The sequence below is a fragment of the Ptychodera flava genome, chromosome 7 (genome assembly GCF_041260155.1).
Source record: "Ptychodera flava strain L36383 chromosome 7, AS_Pfla_20210202, whole genome shotgun sequence".
NCBI classification, from domain to species: Eukaryota; Metazoa; Hemichordata; class Enteropneusta; family Ptychoderidae; genus Ptychodera; species Ptychodera flava.
In genome coordinates this window covers 10740364-10764220 of record NC_091934.1, presented here as the reverse complement: position 1 = coordinate 10764220, position 23857 = coordinate 10740364, and the positions used below count along the sequence as shown (strand labels likewise).

The 23857-nt window shown below is 37.0% G+C and overlaps 2 protein-coding genes across 8 annotated transcripts; both read right to left on the bottom strand.

Annotated features, from left to right (window-relative positions):
- Positions 1–6082: 6082 nt before the first annotated feature.
- LOC139137808 (uncharacterized) lies at positions 6083–7171 on the bottom strand. Its single transcript, XM_070706077.1, has one exon. The coding sequence runs from the start codon at positions 7169–7171 to the stop codon at positions 6083–6085; it is 1089 nt and encodes a 362-aa protein (XP_070562178.1).
- Positions 7172–9432: 2261 nt separating this feature from the next.
- LOC139136759 (caspase-3-like) lies at positions 9433–23171 on the bottom strand. Of its 7 annotated transcripts, none has more exons than XM_070704579.1 (10): positions 23035–23155; positions 22657–22776; positions 18183–18341; positions 16828–17047; positions 16042–16136; positions 15412–15582; positions 14195–14411; positions 12193–12444; positions 11397–11506; positions 10576–10845 (listed from the first exon to the last, which is right to left on the bottom strand). In XM_070704579.1, the coding sequence occupies exons 3-10, from the start codon at positions 18312–18314 to the stop codon at positions 10726–10728; spliced, it is 1317 nt and encodes a 438-aa protein (XP_070560680.1). In that variant the 5' UTR covers positions 18315–18341; positions 22657–22776; positions 23035–23155; the 3' UTR covers positions 10576–10725. The 7 variants fall into 7 exon arrangements, with proteins under 7 accessions (XP_070560676.1, XP_070560678.1, XP_070560679.1 ...); XM_070704576.1 differs by having other exon boundaries at positions 10577–10845; positions 22679–22776; XM_070704575.1 differs by lacking the exon at positions 23035–23155 and having other exon boundaries at positions 9433–10845; positions 22679–22908.
- Positions 23172–23857: the final 686 nt, after the last annotated feature.

The following is a 23857-nucleotide window of genomic DNA, read 5'->3' as shown; positions in this document are numbered from 1 at the left end:
GGGTTAAACCTAAAGCTTTGCCTGTACTCATTCCACATCCAAACGGTTATCTTGTGTAGACATGCATGTGAGATCTATGTTATGGAAAATAATACAGAATTATTGAGTACCTTTGATAGATGGTGTTAATTAGCTGCCATCATATGATTCTGAATGGTCACAGGAAATTTGGGGAAAAAAGGCCGAATGTGTTTCACAATTGTTTTGAGCAAGTTGAAGACACGAAAGCAAAGTTTGTCGTTAAAAGGAAGAATCTAGACGGGGCTTAGTAGTAATTGGTTTGGACCCAAAAGAAAATCTAAATCTGATGATTCTTTATGCAGCAATATATGCAGAAAAATGTCAAATTTAGGCCAAAGAAGAAGTTCTTGTTTCTCACACACAGTGATCCATACTAGCTGTGTCAGCCCTTATCATGTTTACTAGGAAAATTTGTATGGAAAAGACATTTGTTGTCTGAAAGATCTCATGCATACAATGTACAGTGGTGTTCTGAACAGTAAAGATATCACTGTATTGCATGTCAACATTCCTGATTTGGATTTTTCTGTCTCTAGTTTGATCTTCTGAGTGCAAAAAAAATAAGCACTGCCATACTATATTTGTTTGAGACCTAGAATGAGAAACAAACCTATTATATATGGGGCATTGTTGTGAAAAAGTGAATTATAAATAATTGCATGTAAAGCATATACATTTTAAGCCTGTGCACTTCATTTTTGCCCTTTCTTGCACCATGAGTGTTACATCTCGGGATTGGTCTGGTGTCGCTTGTAGGTCAATCTTTCATGCAGCTGCTTATGTGCACCTGTTTCCACATCGGCTTGCCAAGAAATAGGCCAACTGGAAAGGTGATATACACAAATTGATCCCTAGATTTGTAGTTCCCCAGCACCATTCTTACATCAATGACAGGCACATTGAAATGTAATAAGGTAAAGAGAGCAGAGTGTATACATTGGAGCTTTGGTGCCTAGCTGAATAATGTCAAAAGCCTGCATGGTTAGTCTCCACCTTTTTACACAAGAATGAACCACGAATGGTTGGCTCTGCAACCACGTACGAAAGGTGAAGAGTACAGGTTTGTCAAATGTAACTTGCATATGTGAGGTTAGGGGTAATGCATACATTTGTACACTGAAAATGTGGGTCATGTGTGGAAATTAGTATGCGCAACTCAACAACATGCTTTGTGAGCCCCTGGTTCAAGGTGCTTGGCTACCATGTTCTCCATCTGCAATTTTTCTGCCATAGAATCTATTAATATGAGAGAGGATTCTTAAAACCTGTAGTTTTAAATAAATACCAGAATATGTGGTGGAAATGGATGCAATTTAATATTGTCTCTGTGGAAGAGTTGTAAAAACCATGAGACAGACGTTTGAAATTAACTTAGGGGAGTGAAAATAATGTATTTTAGCTCAGAGAAAATATTTCATTCTTCCCTGCATTTCAACCTATCGCCTGCGTCGAAAGCAACTATTTGCGTGGGCGTTATTACCATATTCAGAGAGCGTGCAACTGGGGCTAATATAACCATGCATAATAAGGAATGTATGTGGGGTATGGCAAGCTGATCAACATGCTATAGCGCCATCTAGTGTTGAACATTATGAAAAATTATCCTTCGCATTGAGAACATGTTCAATGGCCATCTGTGGTGGTGAACTCTCTGTTATCAGTTTGCCATAATTAATGATGCTTTCACTTGTTTGTGTACATATATATATATATATATATATATATATATATATATATATATATATATATATATATATATATATATATATATATATATGTTTGTTTTAAATTCCCTTATTGAAATAAATACCAAGGAGATAGCTTCATTGATGGAGACTAACATGTCATTTTTAACGTTTCAGTTTGTTGTCCTCTCCAGTCCATGCAAAATCACAACAATTCATGTCCTTAGTATATCTCCATGGAATGAACACCACAACTAATCCTGAAACTCATATTCTCCACAAGCAATCTTTGAAAAGTACTTGACAAAACCTTTCATTTATGATCTCCATAATAATGAAAGTCCCAATGTGTCATCACCTGAAAATTACCAATCTACTGGGTTTATTGTTTCTTGATGAAATGTAATTTGTCAAACATCTTATCAGGTTTTACAAAGAAGTCAATCTGCATCAGAATAGCTTCATCATACCGTGACCACCATTTCTTCTCTTTTTTACTTAATTTTTACAAAGTTGAAAGGATCAGTGTCACACGAACCAACTAAAATATTGTTAGACGTATCAACTATGATTTAATTATTGCCACTGACAGATGGAATCTCTTTGTAAAACCCAAGTGAAAATGCCAAATAATAATAGATTCTATTGTTTCACTGGAAATTTATTGAAACTGACAGATGGGGGTTGTTTGAACCATGCTCAAAGTTCTTATGGGACCCGTGCGACCGATCTAAACACTGCATCCAACGTACTTTGGCGACTGATGAAAAGTCACAACATGCAGCTATGTTGATGTGATGCATTCAGATATTGTGCATGACGTACAATGTCTGTGAGCAAGAAAGTTGGACAGGCACAGTTCCAACAAGCCCCTCACTTTACCTACCCAAGAAAATTAATATTATGACTGTATATATTCATTACCAATAGTATTGCAAAACAAGAGACAGATGAGCACACAACACACAAACAAACATACAAAAAAGAGACACACATACGCTGGTTACTTACAGTTTCTTCGTCTTGTATTTCATCAATAATTATCGTTGAAAACTTACTGACATACAGTTCCTCAATGACACTTAAGTACATCTAGTGAGCATAGATCATATCCCATACACAGTGTACAGGTATGATATCCTTGTGAAGACTTTCAAGCAAAAAGGCAAGTTAAATGTGTACAGAGAAAGCTATACATTTCAGAGTAAACCTTTCTCAGTTTCAGGTAGTGTGCTGCAATAAAAGTCTTTGTGCAAATAATGGCATTTTCTGCAAAATTTACCAAATTCTACATATCATATCTGATGGTCTGTGATTTGTCATAATGTGGCTAACTCCAATCAGTTTAAAATCATGATAATAAATGTGATTTGCTTTGCAACCACATCAGTTTAAAAATAACTTACATTTAAAATTGGCAGATAACCCTTACCTCTGACAGGATGACAATATATTGCGTTGAAAATCATTGAAAACAGAAATTTTCAAACAAATCTTGAATAAAGTCACTCGAATACTGTATTACTCAGCGTACAACGACCAAGCCATTACCGGTAAATGAGTGGGATTCTGCAAGACTCGATGTGACTGAGTTGACTTGCTTTGCCACACACAAAGTTGTATGACAGCTATCTTGACTCTTGTACTGTTACTCCTTGACAACTGACATCAACAATTTTATACAAAATTACGAACCATGTAACAAGCAGTATGATTGGTTACACACATCACATTTACAGAAACATTCAATCTCAACACCTTCTACAATGTGATTGGCTAAGTACATCACTGGTACAGAAGCTCTCCCTTGTATGTATGACACATTCTGATCGGCTTTGTGCCTCACTGTACAGGTAATACTGATAGGCTATACACATCACTTTTACAGAAACATCTGATAAGATATAAAACTATCTAATGTTGGTAAGTACATAGGTGTTTAAGAAATATTGGTTCTCAAACAATGGACAATTTGACAAATTTTGAATATTATGATTATGGAATAACATTCACAACAGTAACTACTAGGTTGAGATATATGCTCTCTTGAGATGTATGCTTCAGTTTGACTATGTCGTCACACCTTTTGCCAAAATCACTGCATCACACTATCTTTACTGATGAATTTAATTTGTCACCTCACAAATTACTGATGTCCAAAAGTGGGGCTCTTTTGGACATCAGTAATATTAAGATAAGATGTCCAAAAGTGCAGTAGGAGCTACACTGCAATCTGCTGAGACTTGTTCTTCCCAGACTGAGACCACAAGTGTTGAGTTAGTCTCGGTTACCCAGACTGCTCTGTGGGGCTCTTCTCTAAGCTGAAAAACTGCATTCCAGACCAATGTGCACTTCCAACAATTCATAAATTTGTTTAATTGCACATTTGCATTTTGCACTATATTCACAGTTGCCATATAATTTGCCAAGATAATTATGTTGGAAAGACTTTACAATTGTTTTCTATTTACTGTGTGCCACATTAACACTTAATAAGTCAAGGTCAAGCCTTTAAAAAATCACAGCAAATATCACAATACCAAGAGCATCATTGTGATACAATTGCCACAAACAAAATTATAGCTAGGTTCAGTAAAAACAAATCATTGTTTATGAAAATCTGAGCTAGATCGATCCATAGAAAATACAATGTTTAGAATCATTGTCTGTACATACTGCTCCCTAAGGGAGTTTTTCTCAAGGGTCTATGGTCTAAATAACTTAACCCTTTGAGTGCTGTAACTTTTCCCCACCAAAATTTTAGTGTAACATGGTACATTTTAACAATTTTTATGAATTTTCTGTAAAGTTTTTTTATTCTTTTGAACCTAACAGACATCACATGTCATTTGCTGCAGGTTTTCATCAAAATTTTGGCAAAAATCTGAAAAAAATTTGAGAGGGGTACATTTTATAAAGGCGACAAAAGTTGACTTTGGCGTTCAAAGGGTTAATCCTCTTTTCTCCAAAGTTGTATTTATTTCTATGGTTTGTCTATGGAGCCTGGTAGAAAGAGAAGTACACTATATCAGTACATGCTTGGTTTTCACTCACATTACTGGCTAGTAACAAACAAATCTTGGCAGGGAAAGGATTATAGGAAAAGATCTGAACTTGAATAGCCAAGTATTGGTACCCTGTTCAACATGTATCTATACATAATTTTTGAGATGCAAATTTTGGAAGATAAATATGAATTTAAAAATAAGCACATTTATGCATACAGCAAAATCTTAAAATACTAAGTTGAATGTATGTACATCATCTTTGAAGTATCTAGACAAGAAAAGTTGCTACTACCCCCTAGCTTGATGGAGGTAAATTTTATGAACACACACACATGATCACTGCTCAGTGTTTACTAGGGTGTCCATAGCAGTGCAGAATCATGATTGACGGTGTAAGTGACTGCTACAGTCCTCATGCGGCTAAAGTGGGTCACGGTCCCTCCACAAGGGACCATGAGTGGGTCAATCATGGTCTACCAGAAAACCTGGCCTGACCCAAGTTGACCTGAGAAGAATTCTGGATAACCTAACAGCCTTAGTCAACAGTTGTAAGTCCAGTTTTGACACATGTCGTGATAGCAAGTCTGATGTCAGAGCACGGCGGAGGACTGTTCACAGCAAAATGTCAAAGAAATTTCATGTGAACCAAAGAAAATAAGACTCCAGCATGATCTACTGCTGAACAAGAGCTAGCTGAAAATTACCCGTCCACTTTTACGCAAGTCTGACATGAGATTCAAACCTACTCGGATGCACCACCTCTTCTATACAATAACCATCACAGCCCAGAGTTCAATGCATTACTCCTTATGCAGGTTAGGTGTAATAATTGAAGCCATAGGGCCGTGCGACGGCTTTTTCTGTCATGTTGGCTGTAGCACTGGCCGGCAGGAGCTTGGCATTACACAACACGACAGAAAAAGCAGGTGTATGGCTTTTGGCCGGGCTACAATTATTGCAGCTATATGTAGTTCATTTCCTTGACATGCACTGTCTGTTTGATACAATCTTTTCAACATATTGTGTCATATTGAAACAATATTACTGGTAGTGCAAAGGACTAGGCATAAACACTTTTCCTACATGGTTTGGGAATATGTGAGACCATGATCATGGGGGCGCAAATCTGCGATTTTCTGATCATGACACAAAGGGCCTTTGTCGTCTTGGGTGTCTCATCTCGGGCCAGGTTTTCCAGTAAGCCAGTCAATCACTAGGGTTAGTAATTGCAAGAAGAGTGGAAACACTATGGAGGTACCGCTCTCATCATTCAGACATGAAAATGCAAATTTTATTGTAAGTCATGAGGTGATGCGGCTCTCATACATTGCACGGATGGAAACTCGAATGCCATTTTCCCACATATCGTTAACGTCCGGGATGTAGTTCATGGATATGGTCAAGAAAGGTCTGGAACATGGTAGCTTTGGGACCAAACCTTTGGCGGTACAGCCATTCAGCAAAGCGACCGGTGGTGTGATGTTCATCAGGTGTACCAAACTTAGGCAGGCCCCTCTTCACATTAAGCCATCGCCCTCTGGTGTCAGTACATGTTTCTGTTCTCAAATCCTTGAAGGCTTTGCTGTTTGATGAGACGTGCGTGTAACCATGTCCTTCAAGGGTTTCTTTGTCCTTCCAGAAGTCTGATATAATGGTTGTTCCTGGTGCGACCCAGTGCAAAATTATTGGCAACAAGGTGTCTGTGTCTGTATTCCCAACAGTTACGAGAAACAACTTTTTCGCGTGACTGTCCACCTCGACACCGCCGAAAACCCACTTTTTGGTCGTCTGCTGGCCCCGGACATGTTTTCGTTTCCCTAGTTTTGATTCGTCGATTTCAACTACCTTTCCAGGTCCACCGATATGTTCACTACAGCGTTCAAGTGTCATGGCACATACTTCCCGACAATAGCTATACCAGTCAACGGTTGAATGTTCGGTTATATTGAGCTGCACTTGAACATACGTTTGGGGCAAGTTGAAACACCACCAGTAAATGATTGATAGAATATCTTTAATCGAAAGTTTGGAACCTTCAAACCAAGTACCTTTACGAAGTCCATTTTTGCTTCTGCATGGACGTCCACATCTAAAGACAAAGCCGTCCTGTTTTGAAGCCGTAATATCCTTAGTCCACGTCTGTTTGTCCCTGCACTTTGTGCATATGCGTTCCCAACAAAGCAGTCCTCGATCAACGCACCAGAGGAGACATGTTTCTGTGTCTTTAAACACGTTTTTCACCAGCCACTCGTGTGTTATGATTTTGGGTTCATCCCTAGCAGGGGTCACAGCTTTCGATTCATCATTCGCTTCCTGCATATCCTGATGCGGTTGATCTTGTCCCTGGGCACCCTCCTCCTGGGAGTCCTGTCCCTCCATGCTTTCACCGGTACTTGTGTCTTGAGTCGATGTCTCCATGTTCTCATCCATCGTACCAGCATCCTGACCCTCAGCCATGATTCAGACAACTACTGAACGGCGCCGAACAGCTTCTTTTGTACCCTCACTGCTTTACCTTGATTATATTTAACACTCACGCTCCCCAGGAAAGGAGAAGCCATGCAACCACGAGAACTCATTAAAATAACGCGAGATCTGACATATCTCATCTTCGTAGTTGATCACGCGCGATATCGCGATACCGGATGTGCAGCGCAGCAGACAACAACATGCTGGCATCTGCCCTTTCTGGCGGTTTATCTATGCACAGACGCATCCACCAGTCAGTGATAACAACTATAAATACCACAGGCACATCATAATTATGAGATATGATTTATTAAGACATTCTATCATGCAATCAGGTTCAGTTCAGCAAAATTAATACACTCAGGGGTATGTACAAAACTTGGACTGTAGAAGTGTAAACTTGACTGATACTGTGATGGTAGTCTATGGCATAGCCAATGCGTAATATATAGACTTCCAAAGATGAGCTTTTTCAGTAAACACGATATTTTGTAGATTTGTATAGGACTTGAGCTTCTAGTTTCAGAAGCTGTGCTTTGCAGTTAAGGTCGCCTTGGGTCACGCTTTCCATAATGACCCATTAGAAAAGTAGCCTGGCTATGAAAGGGATATACCATTGGATTTTCACGCTCCAAAAGTTGACAATTTTTTTTAATAATTAAAGTGTCTTATCCTTTATGCTGTGCAAAGAAGAAAGACGTCAACGTACATCACCACGAACACAAAAAGTATTTTATGTTGAAAAGTATGACTTTAATGATTGATACCACAGAGACATTTCATTTTCTTCCTGACTAGTACAATTTGTTCTGTTTCCTGCATGACACCAACATACAAAGGTGATACCCTATAGTTTCTAATTACATGACGGTAAAAAAAAATTATGAAATAATTGTCTCTTCAGGTAGTTATTCACATGTAAAGAATTTCAGAGAGCACTGGAAAATGAATTAAATTCACAAAAAAGTAAAGTAATTTAAAAATATTTTGTGCGTGCAAATATTACTCGGTAAGCAGAAGTTTTACAACTTCAATTGTGCAATCTGTCACCATTTCTATTTGATGAGTCAGACACCAATTGATATGCAAATCACCAATGAGTAATTCTGGAGCAACATTTTCCACAAACATGAAATCAACAATGTCTGCCTGACCCTATTATGAACTTTTGAGGTTGGACAAATAAATTAATAATGAAAATTTCATCCGATTAGACTTTGACAAAGTCTAAGTAAGATAATTGTTCTATATTTCAGGATTTCATCCATTAAATGTTTATCAAACATTTTTTTTCACTTTACAGAAGAAGAACATCTTAAATTACCCATTTAAAAAAAATGAAAACAAAGTGATATGAGCCAAACAATAGATCTACCAGAAGCAGACTGTTGCAGTTTCTTACACTGCATCCAAATAACAGTATTGTCCAGTGACTCCTAGTCTGTCAAAATAATTGACATAAGGGGAAGGGGTGTTTGTGAAAGCAGAAATGAATACTTTGTGTGGCTGCTATGTACTGTATGTAGTCCAGGTAACTGCTTTTAAAGCAAATACAAAGTACACATTTGGTTGCTGTGACAAGGAATTCATGTTGAGGACTTATTTGCCATATTGTTAAGTATATTTTTAGGGAAATCAAACTCACAACAGAGGTATACAATTTTGCTTTCAGAGTGAGACTGAGAAAAGTTAAAAGTGACATAAGTAATGAAGAGAAGCAAGCAGCTGATGGCATGTAGACTGAAACAAGGAGATGAATGATAAACTTAAAATGTAATCTTACACAAAATATACCCTTACAAACAGAAGACAGCCAAACCAAGACATTGTATTTGAACACAAACGTATTGTTTATATGCTCATCGTGTACAGAGTTTCATCGACATGATTTTCAAATACTATTATCCTATCTATTTGTTAAAACATATGACGTCATAAAAAATATATTGACATGCTGACTGCATACAACACCTGTTTTTGAAATTAAAATAGTTTGACTATCTATTCCTGTGGGTATAAAATACAACACTTGCCCCTGTATTGATGAACATGTCAATTATTAAATTTTGCATTGAAAAGCATTTTGACTACTTAATATTTGGACATACATAATTTTAACAAGATGTGTCAGTGTCTTGTAATAATCATTCAACAGAAATCTGCATGCAACTAAAGACGTAGCCTAGAATCCTATTCCATCCGCTTGCCTCCGTACCTCCGACCCAAGCGGACGGAAATGATTCTAGGCTACTAAAGACGGCGCCTGGACCTGACAATTTTGTCTTTCAAATAAAATGCATATTTCCTTTTCTGTGTCATTATTCCAATATTTTCATCAAATGAAACATTTAACTTTCAATACAGACAATCATTTGTCACTACATGCATATAGCGTCTCTTTTATGATGTACAGCCAGACAGCAGAGTTATCTACACTAACTTTAACCTAGTTATGATATTCTACTATATACAGAAGTTTATGTGGTGGTTTCACAATTCACTCAAAAGCACTGCAATTATGTGTGTATTAAGCAGGGTCTACGTCTGTCGTTATTCAAACTCTGAGAGGAATTGACAAATGATACTCTTAGCTACATGATGTTTTGCTGGCTTTATAATAACTGTAACTATTTTTTATGAACATTTGACTTCAGTATGAGGCTAACTGTCTCACTTATTGATAAAGTTCAAATGATTTACTGGTTAAATTCTTTCACCAACAAAATAACCTTTATAGTAAATGCATTCATTGGTATAATGTGACAACTGATAGCGGCAGCAAATACTCTTGTCATGATTGGCTCTTTGAACTTTGACCCTCTGGTAACCTTTGGCTTTATGCAGAGGGTCCATCACGGATTATATCAATTTAGTATGACTATTGGACTGCTATGATTGCTTCTTAATCAAACTTAAACAGCATAGTTACTGAAACTCAAGAAAAATATCCATCTTCTTTAAATGTTTTTTTAATGAAAGACTGAAGAATATTTGTTATGCAGATGCTTTGCTTTCTAAGTCATGTTTGATTAAAAGATCAAATTGTTTCCCATTTTTCCATGATGGTTTGAATTTTGAAAATTTGAATTCTGTAACTCGTGAAATTTATGTTTATATCACCTGTCATGCTAAGTTTGGAATTTTAGCATGGACAGACCTATGAAGGGCAGTGTTTGTCAGCAAACACCAGTAACCTAGGAAAGCGCTTAATCATGTTATTCCTACAGGTTAAAGGTTAATAAATACAGAGTGCCCCCAGGCAGGTGATAAATTACGCATTATAATTGTAAGTTTACTTTGAGGTAAATAAATAACACGTGGCGTTGCTTTTAAGTTTTGAGCCATGCTAGAGTTATTGATGACAAAATGTACTCTCTGTGGTACTCAAGGGAAAATAAAATGACATTTCTGTATGTCCCGAAGAACAGAATAAGTGAGTTGTACACCTGTACATATTCTTGTGGACACTGAACAGTCAAAAGATCAAAACATTTCTTTAACACTACTTGATGATACATTACATGTTAAAAATGGATCATGGATCAATTTTGATAAAATCCTGGAAAGAAGTAAAGTTTCTTGGTCAGCATTGTAACTGGTGCAGGCATTTGTTTGCAACGACCTGAGGATGATTCAAATGCTAGGGCGACCTTGGCATTGACCTGAAAAGGAAAGGAAAAGTGTAATTTAGGACAATGGTATCGCATCATAATGAGTTTCTTAAATGTAGAAATTTCAAACATTTGCTGATACTTTGCTCAATGAAACTGACAAAATCATACAAGGAAAGTTTGAGTCATGGTAACGGTGTCCACTTTTTTCACAAAACCAAATATTCTAACAGTTTTTCAGAAAATTATGAAATATTGACTCTGACAAAATAAAGCGATGCACGTCCAAATTTCCCACAGCTTATGATAGCAAAGTCAACACACACTGTACAACAGCACTGAATGGTATGAGAACATTCAGTATCCTGAAAATCTGTCCCCTAGGCCAGTGGATCTGAAAATGATTTGATCCACCTATAAGCATGTGTACCCCGGTAATTGTAACTTTTGACAATGTTTACGGTGTTTTTGTTAGTTATCTACTTCCCTAAGAAAGTTGAAATTCCAAACAGTAGGCTAATTCAGGCTGTATTCCTGGGTACTATTTTACATGCGAAGTCCCTGGTCATAAATGAATTTATATGTTTTGGACATGTACATACCATGGTCAGCATTGAAAGTACATCTTCAGTGGCGGCCTTGGCAAGGAAGACTTCTGTAATTGCTTGGATAAACCAACTACCTCTCTCTGAATTCCTCCATGATACGTAACCTGTGCAGGCAACCAAATATGAAACATGAAACACTAGAAATGATATATGATCATTGGCAGAAGAAAACTTATTTCAGGGAAAACACACAGTTGTATTAAAGTCATAGTTAAAGGGACAAAGTCGGCCATTTTTCACGAATTTTGTTTGATGCAAGATACTACTGATATTGTTTGACATGTTGAAAGAAACTGAATAAATGGGTGGCCATGCATATATTCGACCACTGTTTTAGATGAATGAAACCATCGCAAAAATGAATAAATGGTCATGACCATTAATTCATTTTCGTGATGGTTTCATGTATCATGTCTAAAACCGGGGTCAAATACATGCATGGTCACCAATTCATTGAGTATCTTTCAACATGTCAAAGAATTTAAGTATTATCTCGTATCAAACAAATTTCATGAAAAAATGGCCAAATTTGTCCTTTTAATGGGTTCATGTTTAATTTCCTAGTTTCATTTCATCTAGAACCAACAATTAGGAAAAGAATTAATTAAGACAAAAATCCAACCATATCAGTATGCAGTATTGGACATGCAGTGAGTCACATGACAGAGAGAAGGAAGAAAAAGGATACAGCTACAACACACCAAAGTGTCTGACTTAGACTGGGAAACTGTCAGATATTGATAAAGTTTGAATCCACAGCACATATTATACTTGCAATAGACTATCATACCTGGTACAGTAGCATAGGCCAGCAACATATCACCTTCATTAGGCACGGTTTGTTTTGATGCAAATGCATCAACTTCATCTCTCAGTTCAACTTCCAACATCTTCTTTGCCAACTCTTCTTCCTGTTCAGGTGTCATTTCGGCCACTGCTTCATCTACTTGCATCCTCTCTTCGTTCGCTGACCCAACGCCCGGAATTGGAATAGTTCTTGCAGCATCCATGGCGTCTACTGATGTACCTCTGTCAAATGATTCTGTGGAAAAACAATGGATGTAAATTATGTGAGCATAAATGAGTTGTAATAAATATTCTCTTGAAGGCCAGTAGCTGTAACTTTTATGGTTTTTTTTCTATTTTTGTTTTAAATGTCAACTACAGTTTGTTGCTCTACGCCCAAAAGCATGCTGAGACACACAGTACTCAGTTTGTCAGCTCAGCCTGTACATGTATACACTGTATTGCTATTGTTGGCGAGTCAGGTACGGTCCTGACATGAATTCAAGTGAAAACAACAACTGAGCACTTTACACAGATAGATAGATGCTGTGTTGACAAGCTGAATAGTGAGTTTCAACTTAAGGTAGTATGCGCCTCGAAAGTGAAAGACTTAAACTTTTGCTCAAACTTTCCTTAAGGAATCTTTCAACCATGCTCTTTCAAAATCAAGAATAAAAAGAGGGGGTCACTGGCAAATTTTGGTACTAGAGAAACAAATTACCGAAGATTTGCCAATATTTGAAATTCAAAATGGCCGCCATCCCTGTGTTAACTCTACTACGGCAAAAAATAAAAAAAATCGAATTTTGAAAAACTAAGCTGGTGAAAAGTTTTCTTACACCAAGACCTTTAAAATGAACCCCCCACATGTGGTATATCAGAAGAGAATTGTTAAAGTTTGAGAGTCCGAAAATCTGTCCCCGAGTTGCGTTCTACCTTAATCTGGGAAGTAGAAAAAGACTTTGTAATTGACATATAGACCATACATGGCAAAAAAATCATCAAAAGTTACAGTTACTGTCCCTTCAATCCTATCACCATGGATTCATTGTCAAGGGATTAACCTATGCAGAAGAGTAAAATCATACTAAATTCACAGGTAAGGCATCATTTTGTTTCTTCCGTTGTCTAATAGGCATGAAGCCCATTTACAGGATGAGGCACCCGTCACCAACTACTCAATTCAGAGCAAGGAGTAAAGTGCCTTGCTCAAGGGCGTAACACCATGCTTGAATCTTGAACTCACCATCCTCTGATAGTGAGTCTGCCAATCTGGCCATATCTGGGTCTTAGACTCATCCTCCCTTGATAGCCTGGCACCCCTATACCATTGGGTCATCATGGTTTAATCTCATGTTTGGAAAGACAATGTCAATGATGATTTCACTGTAAACTGCTAATATTTGGTGTAAATACTGCAGATTCCAATTAGCAATTTGGCCTGACTGCAGTCAATCAATATCAAGTGATGCCAAGGGGATGAGAATGAGTCAAGGGCAAATCTGTCAATCTTGATTACCCAACAGGAGAGGTGGCTGCTGAACCTGTCAATTTTCAAGCCAATTGAATTCTGATTTTTATGATCAACCAACAACTTAATGACTATGGCTTTACAATATCATCCTTTGTTCCAAAGCCCACCAACTTTTAGGTGTCAGTGTGTTGTTGGCAAACCATGTTTTGTCAACTATAATTTGCTCAAACTTTCCTCAAGGAATATTTGATTTTCACCACAAACATGTAACAAGCCATACCTTATCAGTGCATTGACATCAAATGGTCGTATCTGCTGATACAACTTATTCACCAGACAGCATAGGTAGATGAATGATAGTGTACAGCCATAGTCATGAAGCTACACATATACAAACTGAAACTTTCAAGTTTCCATCCATTGAGATTTTTGCATGTCAGATCCATTCTTAATAAATTATTGAAATTATTGTATCATTTAGTCATGATCTTCACTCATGCTACATCAACTTTGACATTAGTTGACCTCTTACCTCCCCTACATGCTTGCAAGAAAAATAACTTAGGTTTGCGTAGCAGGCCTGGACAGTTTGTACCATTGAACTTGGACGTGATGTCTTCAATCTTGATAAGTTCACCATCCGTTCCATATACTGAACCTTGTATCCCATGAGTCAAAATGGAAATTATACAGCAATCGTAGTTTGAGTGGTCTATCTGAGCGAATTTATCTAATTGAAGAAGTATTTCCTGGAAAGTGAAACAAGCAAATGGAGAACACAGATATAAGTTGATATTTTTAGGGAGCAATACCGGTTTTTGTAGAGTTGGGAAAAATCTACAAACCACTGTAACATTGCTGTTGCCAGTTATTGTTTGGGTATATTGACAATATTAGTCATGTGAAGTATTCCAAGAAATAGACTCAGTCAAACTACAACTATTGAAGTCATCAGGAAGGAGCAGGAGTACAGCTAAGTCTTGACACAGCCAGGAGAAATGATGGATGTACTCAACTAGATTCTTCAGTCTCGATGGTTTCCATCCAGACCTCATATGATCTAGTATTTACCCTCAGGAAGGTAATCTGTGTCTTGCCAAAATGTCAGTTTTAAAATAAAGATAGTTTGAAGCTTGAAGTAACCGGTTGAGTATCCCCGTCATTTCTCCTCACCACATGAAGTGTTTAGTAGGGTAATAAGGTAAAATTTTCACTTGATGCTGAAGCAATCATGTCTACGGTTTTATGATTTACATTTCAAAAGAAAAATACATGCTTTATACAAAAAGTAAAGCCTGATTACAAGCTGCATTCAGTGACAGCCCACTCATGTACTGTTTTTATACAAGCAAGTGTAATCCAGTGTCTTTAACAAAGAGGGAGTCTTTGAACCTGGAAGGGGTCCCAGGGTCATTTTACAGTGGTTCTCTAAGGTGTCATACTACTGAATGGCAGAAATATTGTTCAGGTTTGCAAACCATATTCCACTCACTACTACCCTAAGTTAGAAAATACTGTAAGCAAATAACAGGGTTAGCAATATATTGTACACTGCCATCATCAAGGACATTAAATTGTGATGCAAGTATCTTTACATGAATGTGTGTTGATTCAGGTCTGTTATTAAACAATGTCACTTGTGTTCATTTGTATGCAGTGTTTGAAAAATACTAATACACATAGATTACTCTAAGTGTGTTACCTATACACTCTAGTAACTGATCCATTTTGCATATGGCATTTCCTTACCTTGCCAGTCAAGTCATTTTTCACATGGTTTTCAAATCCAAGCTCTTTAAACACATGTTGTAAATTTTTACAGTCAATGTCAGAGCCTTCTCGTCTCTTCATTCCATTTGTGAAAACTTTATTGTTGAGGATGAATGCCAAGCCTCTGGGTTTGGATTTCATCCTATAAATCTACAAGAATCAATGCAAAATCATGCAAATGAAAATTCTTGATTTGAAGATAGAATTCAGTTGCACAAGATGAAGGACACATAGATTTCATTAAAATTTTATTTTAATTTTATTTCAATTATGATAAAATCAAACACACTGCCAGTGAAAAGGTTTAATATTAAAGCCCCCGCTAATTGTATCTTTTAGCATTATTTTTATGATTTTACTTTCAAGCTAAAATAAGTTTGTGAGAATTTACTAGTTTCGCGCATACACTGATTATTAACTACTGGGCTGGAACTGTTATGCAATTTTGAACCAAATGTAAGTCTTTGAAAGTAAGCAATAACTTTGATAACAAATTGTTTGCTATCACATGATGCCATGGAAGACAACATAGCACAAACGAGATCGGGCATTTCAGTGTTCACACTGCTTGACAATTTGCACATGGAAGGTCACGCAAAGGTCACTCACCTCATCTGAGTCTGTTTGTTCTTTGGATGGTGTTGTAACCATGTTCATTTGTCTATCAGTAAATACGCCAGACACTCCTGGAGGTGGCCACACATCTAGAGGAAACAATGTTATTCAATGATAAACTTAGCATTTATGATAAGAGACACAAAATGCTACATAGATAACAAATGACCAGAATTTAACAGAAGTCTGCTGGAGAAATTTAATCAAAAATATGCAGTCCAAATAAAGATTGGCATTGAAGACAGAGGTACTTCCTCTCACAAAGTGAAATTTGGAATATTGTGAAAAATATATCTACTCAACGATTGGTAAAAATTGATAACTTTCTTTCAATTATTCGTACCTGGCAGGTTGCACACATCAGAACACAAATGCTTGAAAAGTCCTGCATGTTCGTAGCAGACTAATTTCTTAAAAATTTTCATTGTTTACAAAATAGAGCTGCAGGAGGCCATCATTTTCCTCAAGTCATCTTGATAAGAACAGTGTCTACAGCAGGAAAGTTGCCAAGTGTCCCAGTGTTAACCCTTTGAGCACTGTATTTTTTCCCACTAAAATTTTAGTGCAACATTTTACCGATTTCTATGAACTTTTCTGTGAATTTTCTGATAATTTTGGACCAAATGAACTCAATATTTCATCAACCACAGTTTTTTATCAAAATTTTGCCAAAAATCTAACAAAAATTGACTAAGGTATATTTTATAAGGGCGACAAAAATTGACCTTGGCGCTCAAAAGAGTTAATGGACAGTACAAGCACTAGATTACTAATTCTTACTTGGATGTGCCTGTATATTATTTCGTTCTGTATAGATGGGTTGATGAAGAGCTGTTGGTATTGTCGGGTTCTGTATGGGCCCTGTTGGCCTCAGCAACTCAGCTAGGTCTGTCTGTCCTGAATCTATCAGTCCATCAACGAAGGCATCAAATGCAAATCTTCCTCTGGTTTCAATGCTGTTCAGTAACTCATTGTTTTGGTTGTATCTTGAACCTTTTGCCTGTTCAGTAAAAAAATTGAATGATCATCTTAACCTGTTCACCCACGATTCCCTGTAAACAGGTCCACAGTCACCATTGATAACAATGGGTTTTGGACCAAACCATGGTGGTGAAAGGGTTAAGTCTTCAAGTAACAGAGTTTAAAGTGTATTCCTCATTGTCCACATGTAACACAGGGAAGGTGAGTATGTAGACATGTCAATGCACCCGTTTTCAACTTTTGTCATATCATCACTGCGTATTTGTGGCAGCATTGTAAGGGATATTCATTGATCAAGGAAAAAGTTGTATTATCTTCATCTGTGCATATTTTGAAAAGGATTGGGCGAGAAAGATTTGCTCAAAATGAATGCTTGTTTTCTTACTTTGTATGTATAAATCAGCACAAATGTACATATTTGCTGAAGTATTTTTTATCTTATTTGAAACACACATTTTTATTCTCAGAGGAGAGAATGCATTTATGTCATTGTGTAGGATGGAAGTGTATGCAGTAGAAAACATGTTTATAGGTGTGTCTATATGTATGTATGTAACAAGTGGTATGTAGGTATGTATGGATATTTGTACCACTATCAGTATGTACGTATTATGTATATTAGGTAGCTATGTAGGTTTGTTCTGTTAAGTGGGCAAGTCATGATGAAATACATTGGTGCTTTACAAGCCTTGCGTGATTGAAGGCCTGCACCACAGAAATAATCTTGTGAATTTAGCTGTTCAAGAGCTGTAATTTTTCCGACCAAAATTTTAGTGCAACATCTTAAAATTTTTATGATTTTTTTCTGTAATTTTCCTGATAATTTATGACCAAATGGACATCACTTTTCTTCGGCTACAGCTTTTGATCAAAATTTTAGGATAAACTTGAAAAAAATTGACTGGGTCATGTTATAAAGGCGACAAAAGTTGACTTTGATACTCAAAGTGTTCTGCTGTCAAATTGAATAAAAAGAGAGCTCTGTAGATCAATACTGGATCAAGTTTGATAACATATTAAATTATCATAGCAACATACACGTAACACTACTAATATTTCTCATATGAAACAATTATTTATTCTTTCAATGGTTTTTCTGTAGAGTTGGTCTTTTCTTACTCTTGACCACAAACTGTTCAGACAACCGGTCTTACCTCGATGTCTTCAATCATAAATGGTTTGTAAATGTTTCTTTCAATCAATTTGGGATAAATAAACTTTGGCACCATTTCTTCTGCCAGTCTTACACGGTTTCTTCTGAGAATATCTTTGTGACGTGGTTCCATGATGTCAACTTTCAGTGAAACAGAAATCTGTTGGAATGAAAAACATCATATACATGTAATATAGATGAGTGACAAAGGTAATTTCCCACTTTTCGCATTGAGTCTAAAAGTGCCATCACTCAACATGTCAAATTACATGCCAAGCTGAGTTTTCTGTTCCAAGTTTTTGTCGTCTGCTCTGTCAGTTCCTTGTTGAAGAAGGCGAGAGAATCAACGATTGTGCCTTACACTGTTAGAAAAACTTTATGGTTCATGGAATGTGCTTGACAATAAAAAATTGCTTAAGGCGATACGAAAGGATTCAACACGCATGCAATTGCTAAGGGTGGCAGCATTCCAAATGCACACTATTGCATGTGAAGATCATTACGGTTTACATAGTTTTCTATGTATTATTACCTTCTGCTGTTATGTCAATGTTTAAAAGCTTTCAAGTTGGCCAATTTTCCATCTGCTGAAATGAATTTCAGCAGAATTGTAGACACAGCGGAGAACAATAAAGCTAAGCATGCGTTTTTTAGAAAATTCTCACTAATTTTTGAGATATGGCAAGAATAGGATTGAAAATTGTACAAAATTACAAAGTAGACATTGCCATTTCAAAACATAGTGTTTGTTTCACGGCTGACCAAATCCATGCCCAGGACTTTAAAGGAGTATGTCAAGTATCACTGTGTAAAATTTCAGGGGATTTTGAGCAAATTTGGAGTAGCTTCAGGGTTCTGCCCACGCCGGACGGCGCTGGACGGGCCCGTCCGGCACTCAGAATTTCCGACCAGCATTGACAAGTGACCGACCGGCACTTGCAGTTCAATGCTTTGAACAATCAACATGAATGTCTATGAGTGACACTTTTGAGGTCAAGCAGTTCATAAAATTGCATGAAGAGTTGATGAAAACAATGGTACTATAGAATGCCTTTCAATAAAATGCTATTTAAACAATACCACTGGTTGATTACCGTACGCTGATTTTGCATATGAAAAGCTGTTCAGCTGTTGAATGTTGAACGTACGTTCACAAGATCATCGCCCTAATGAACTAGACACGGTTTTCCTGTCACACAGTATACTGCAGTATCTCTGTACGATCGAAAGAAGGAGAAAAACTGAATTTTTTTTTGCTTTGTATCAAGGTTTATAACACCACAAAAATGAAGTACGGGAGCGAAAATGAGCACAAAAACAGGACTTCTAACTAAAACGTACTCTTCAATGTTCAGTTCAAACTCAATGAGTGGCATTGTGGAAAGACTGCATGCAATTGAAAGTCACGAGCTAGTTTGGTGTCAACGAATCCAGTCTTTGAATTATCAATGAACACTCACTTATTTTTCAGGTCAATAAGCCAAAAGTTACTTGTCCGTGGCAACAAGCCTCTCTGTTTGTGAATTTTCCCATTCTACAATGACTATCAAGAAGCAATTGAAGTGAATTTGACATCGAGAAATTCCACTTTCAAAACTATGGCCGATTAGCCAACCCCTAAGTTCTTGGTTTAAACTCTGTAGAGTCTGCGCATGAGCAGTAACAAGACCACCTAGGTCATTTGAAAAAACACTGGATGCTGGTACAGTGCAATGGTAATCCAAACTTCATAGTGGTGAGGGATGATATAAGCACAGGAAAATGATGACAAAAAAGTGGTACATTATTTTTCAGAAGCTTCAAAAGATTCCTTTACAACTACTAAAGATTGTTTTCTTTCTGTTTTGTTCAGTTAAAACTGAAAAAATACTTTGAAGGTACAGTGGAATTGGCTATTATTTGTATATCAAGCCCCAAGAATGTAAAAATACAAGCATATAAATGTTACAGTTTTTCATGAATATTAATGCTCATGAATATTAATGAGCCGTCCAGCACTCTTGGAACTCTGGCAGAACCCTGAGCTGAATCTTTTCAAAATCATGCTGAGCTAATCTGCATATCTATGACGTCACGCATTCCATGATCGGCAACCATGCGTCTGCTCGATTACGGTGCCATTGTTTTGCAACTCATATTTTCAGGACTTTGACAAATTTTCCTTAGCAACCGTTGCCTAGATACTCGAATCCTTTGTATTACCTTAATCCATTTCCTGATTGATTTTCAGTAATATGTGCACAGCAAGACAAAACAAACAAACACTGACCTTACAGTGAATTTGGTTATTTGAATTGTTCACTAATTACCATAAAGTAATACTCTGTGTTTACATGCATGCTAATGCAATGACTTGTTTGTCTGGCCAATATTGAGGACACCAAACATGTATAAAGATGATCAAATTTCAAATCTTACAATATCTGAATAGGGAAGTTGTCAGGAAAAATAAACCATTATCTCTGCACACACCAATCTTGATGTTCTATTACAGTACATGATTCACATGTTTTACAGTGCAATTAACATTCCATCATTGCTCTGAATGACCCCCATTGTTCTAACCATTCATTCTTCATTGTACTTCAACAGAACAGCAGTACTTTAACTTTGCTTTGGGAACAAAGTCTTGTACAACTAAATATGTAATGCCTGGTGTCAGCAAAAAAATATTCCTCATTGAAAATGACTCAGCTGAAGTGTACACATAAAACTGTGCTCACACTATGCATGAATGAATACATTTGATCAGGATATCAAGTATTCAATGCGATAAAAAACAAAAGATCTCTGCAATAACACAACCTATGTTCACAATTGTTCATATTGCTGATCGAATCAAATACTGTTTTAGATCATGCACTTTCAATTCAGAGTGTTCCTTGCAAATTTAGAGTTTCAGAGAATTCATTCAAGCAAACAATTATCAGAAACTATTTTCCACTCTACCCTGGTTACAAAGGCAGCTTACATTGTAAATTTATGGTCAAAATGAAATGCAGGTAGAGGAGTGAATAATTTGGCCTAGCAGTGGCTATCTTTCCTGCATCGCCCTAATCTGCCAGACAGTATCACTTCCCCTACTTGAAGTCACTTAATTACCGGCAAAGCCATATTGAACCAAATCTATACAAATTTTCACCTACTAGGCATGGTATGTTTTAGCAGTTTTAGTCAGTAAAAATTATATTTACAGAATCTAGATTTCAGGGGCCATCAAATATCAAATGTTTATTAAAATGCAATATATGAGAGCTGTTATGCCTCGCTGGTTTTAACCCACTTGACAAGGGTTAAATGTTTTTACTTTTATTCTGTGAATGGAATATACCATGACAGTCTGTCACGTGAAATGTGTTCAAATACTATGCAGTCTGCTCGAGCAGTAATGTTGCAAGAGATATGGTCTGTCAGATTTTGTACTTGGTATTTGCTATACCCTACTTCCTGGAGTGTGGAGTGATAAAATGGAGTTGTGTTGCTGCACAGTAGCATTGATTTTTTGACAGGATATTATTCCATGCTCATCCTAGACACGCCTATGGCTTGGGAATAGTTCCTTTTTCTTGGAAATATAGCACACCAACACAGAAACAAGGATGTTAGATGTTGAAATCCAAAAAACTGAAATAACATCTATGCTTAACGAATAATTTCACTTTCACGAAACATTACAATCTTTAACATGAAGTCTCATACATAGGGTTTTTACTTTGAAGAAGAAAGAGACAAATCTGTTATTAAAATGATGGCCAATTTCTACAGAAATTGGTCGTCATAATGTTTTTATGAGTAAAACACTTGCTTTTTAGTATTTAGATGTTACCATGACCTTATCATCAGGCAAAACTGCTAACAGATGAGGAATAATGAAGCATTTCAAAAAATAAAACCACACTTGTACAAACAAGACCTAAAACAGGGAAAAAAACCCTCAGTACAACTAAAGGGTACCACTTTGAGTTTGACAGTGTTGATTTACACCACAGTCACTTGTGAACCAATACATGACGGCCACTGTGTAGTATGCATTACATTATAAAACAAAGATTTCTTATGCATACCAGCATTACCACACAGCGGCTGTTGTGTATCGGTTTACAAGCGACTGTGATTTAAACCATGGACGTACGATGTTTGAATAGTTTGAAAACATTTGATTCGCTACCTAGCATTTCAGTTGAGCTCAACGGTTTCGGCATTAAAAAAAGCGGTGATCACACATAAAAAACGAGAATGATTTACAGTGGCTGTCCTGATATGGCAGTGCAAGTCAGAACAACACAATGAAATACCAAACAACACGATCAATTTCACGTCCCTCATTGTAAGTACAAACTTGTAACGATAACAATACGGGTTTACATTACAAATTTGAGGAGTACTGTCTATAACAATTTTAGCTGATCACGCATTTCCTTTGCAAAGTCTAGGTACAGTGTATCTATAAATGTGATTTTATAAAACTGACGTACATTTCAACTTTATGGTGCCTACCTCTGAGAAGCGCTTGGCTTGCTGGCCAGTAGGATTTTCCAGCCTGGGTGAAGTTGAGCGTACGCGTACTGTTGGCAGCGATGAACTGGTGTTGTACGCTGAAGTGTGAAATTATGGACTTTGGTTTGTTCTGAATGGGACTGATTGTAATTTAGTGGCAAGAGTACACTGTCAACACTCCGGACATGTCAATATCAAGAGGCGGTTTACGGTCAGTGTAGATATAAATAGACGTAACGTCACATGCGCTGTGCTGTGCATACTGTGTTAGTCTGTACAAAAATAGGTGTACATCGACGGGCTGTACAAGCAGGGAATAAGATCGAAATGTTTAAAATGACAAGGAGAGAACTCACTGTTTTGGCTTTTTATGTTGGTCAAGCTGATGTTACAAGTAACTAAGTCAACTGAAGCCTTTGACTCCCCAGGTCATTCACACTCGATTTTCACCTTCACTTAGTTTGTAGCCTATCCGCCATATTTAAATTGCCCTCGTTCACTTAAACGTACCACACGTGTAATCTCAAACCTAAAGCTAATTGTTATTTGTATGTATTGCATATAAGTATACAAGATACATTTAGAAAAATTACAGTGCAAGTATTCAGTACGACTGTTATACAGAATCGAACGGACCAACCACGGAAAAACTGTACCCACCTGGACCGAGCTTGAGAACAACTAGCGCCCTCAGTTAAGAGCGGTGATGTTCTTTCGGTTTTTTTTATATGCGCAAAAGACCCTCTTATTTTTCTAGGGGTGATGATTTGATTTAAATCATACATTTCCTTGATAATTTTATGGGATTTAAAAACATTCATTTGTAGAGTTACACACTTAGCGTGATATCAGTCAGTGCATTACACATTAGGTGAGTCATACATAAATAAGCTTATTGGTACTGTTTTGTTTTGTTTTTGTTTTTGTTTTTGTTTTTGTTTTTTTTTTGGGGGGGGGCTTCGAGGAGTCGCAATTGAAATCTTAATTGATATCACGCCATCCGAGAAAGATGCGAGTGCCTGTGTCTATTTAATTTATTTTCAAGAGATACAGTCGTCGGGACTGCGCCCAAAGGCCGTATGGGACCCGTACAACCAATGTAAACACTGTATCCAAGGTACGATGGTGATTTATGAAAACTAAAACATGTCTGTCATAATGTAACTTAAATGTTGCAGC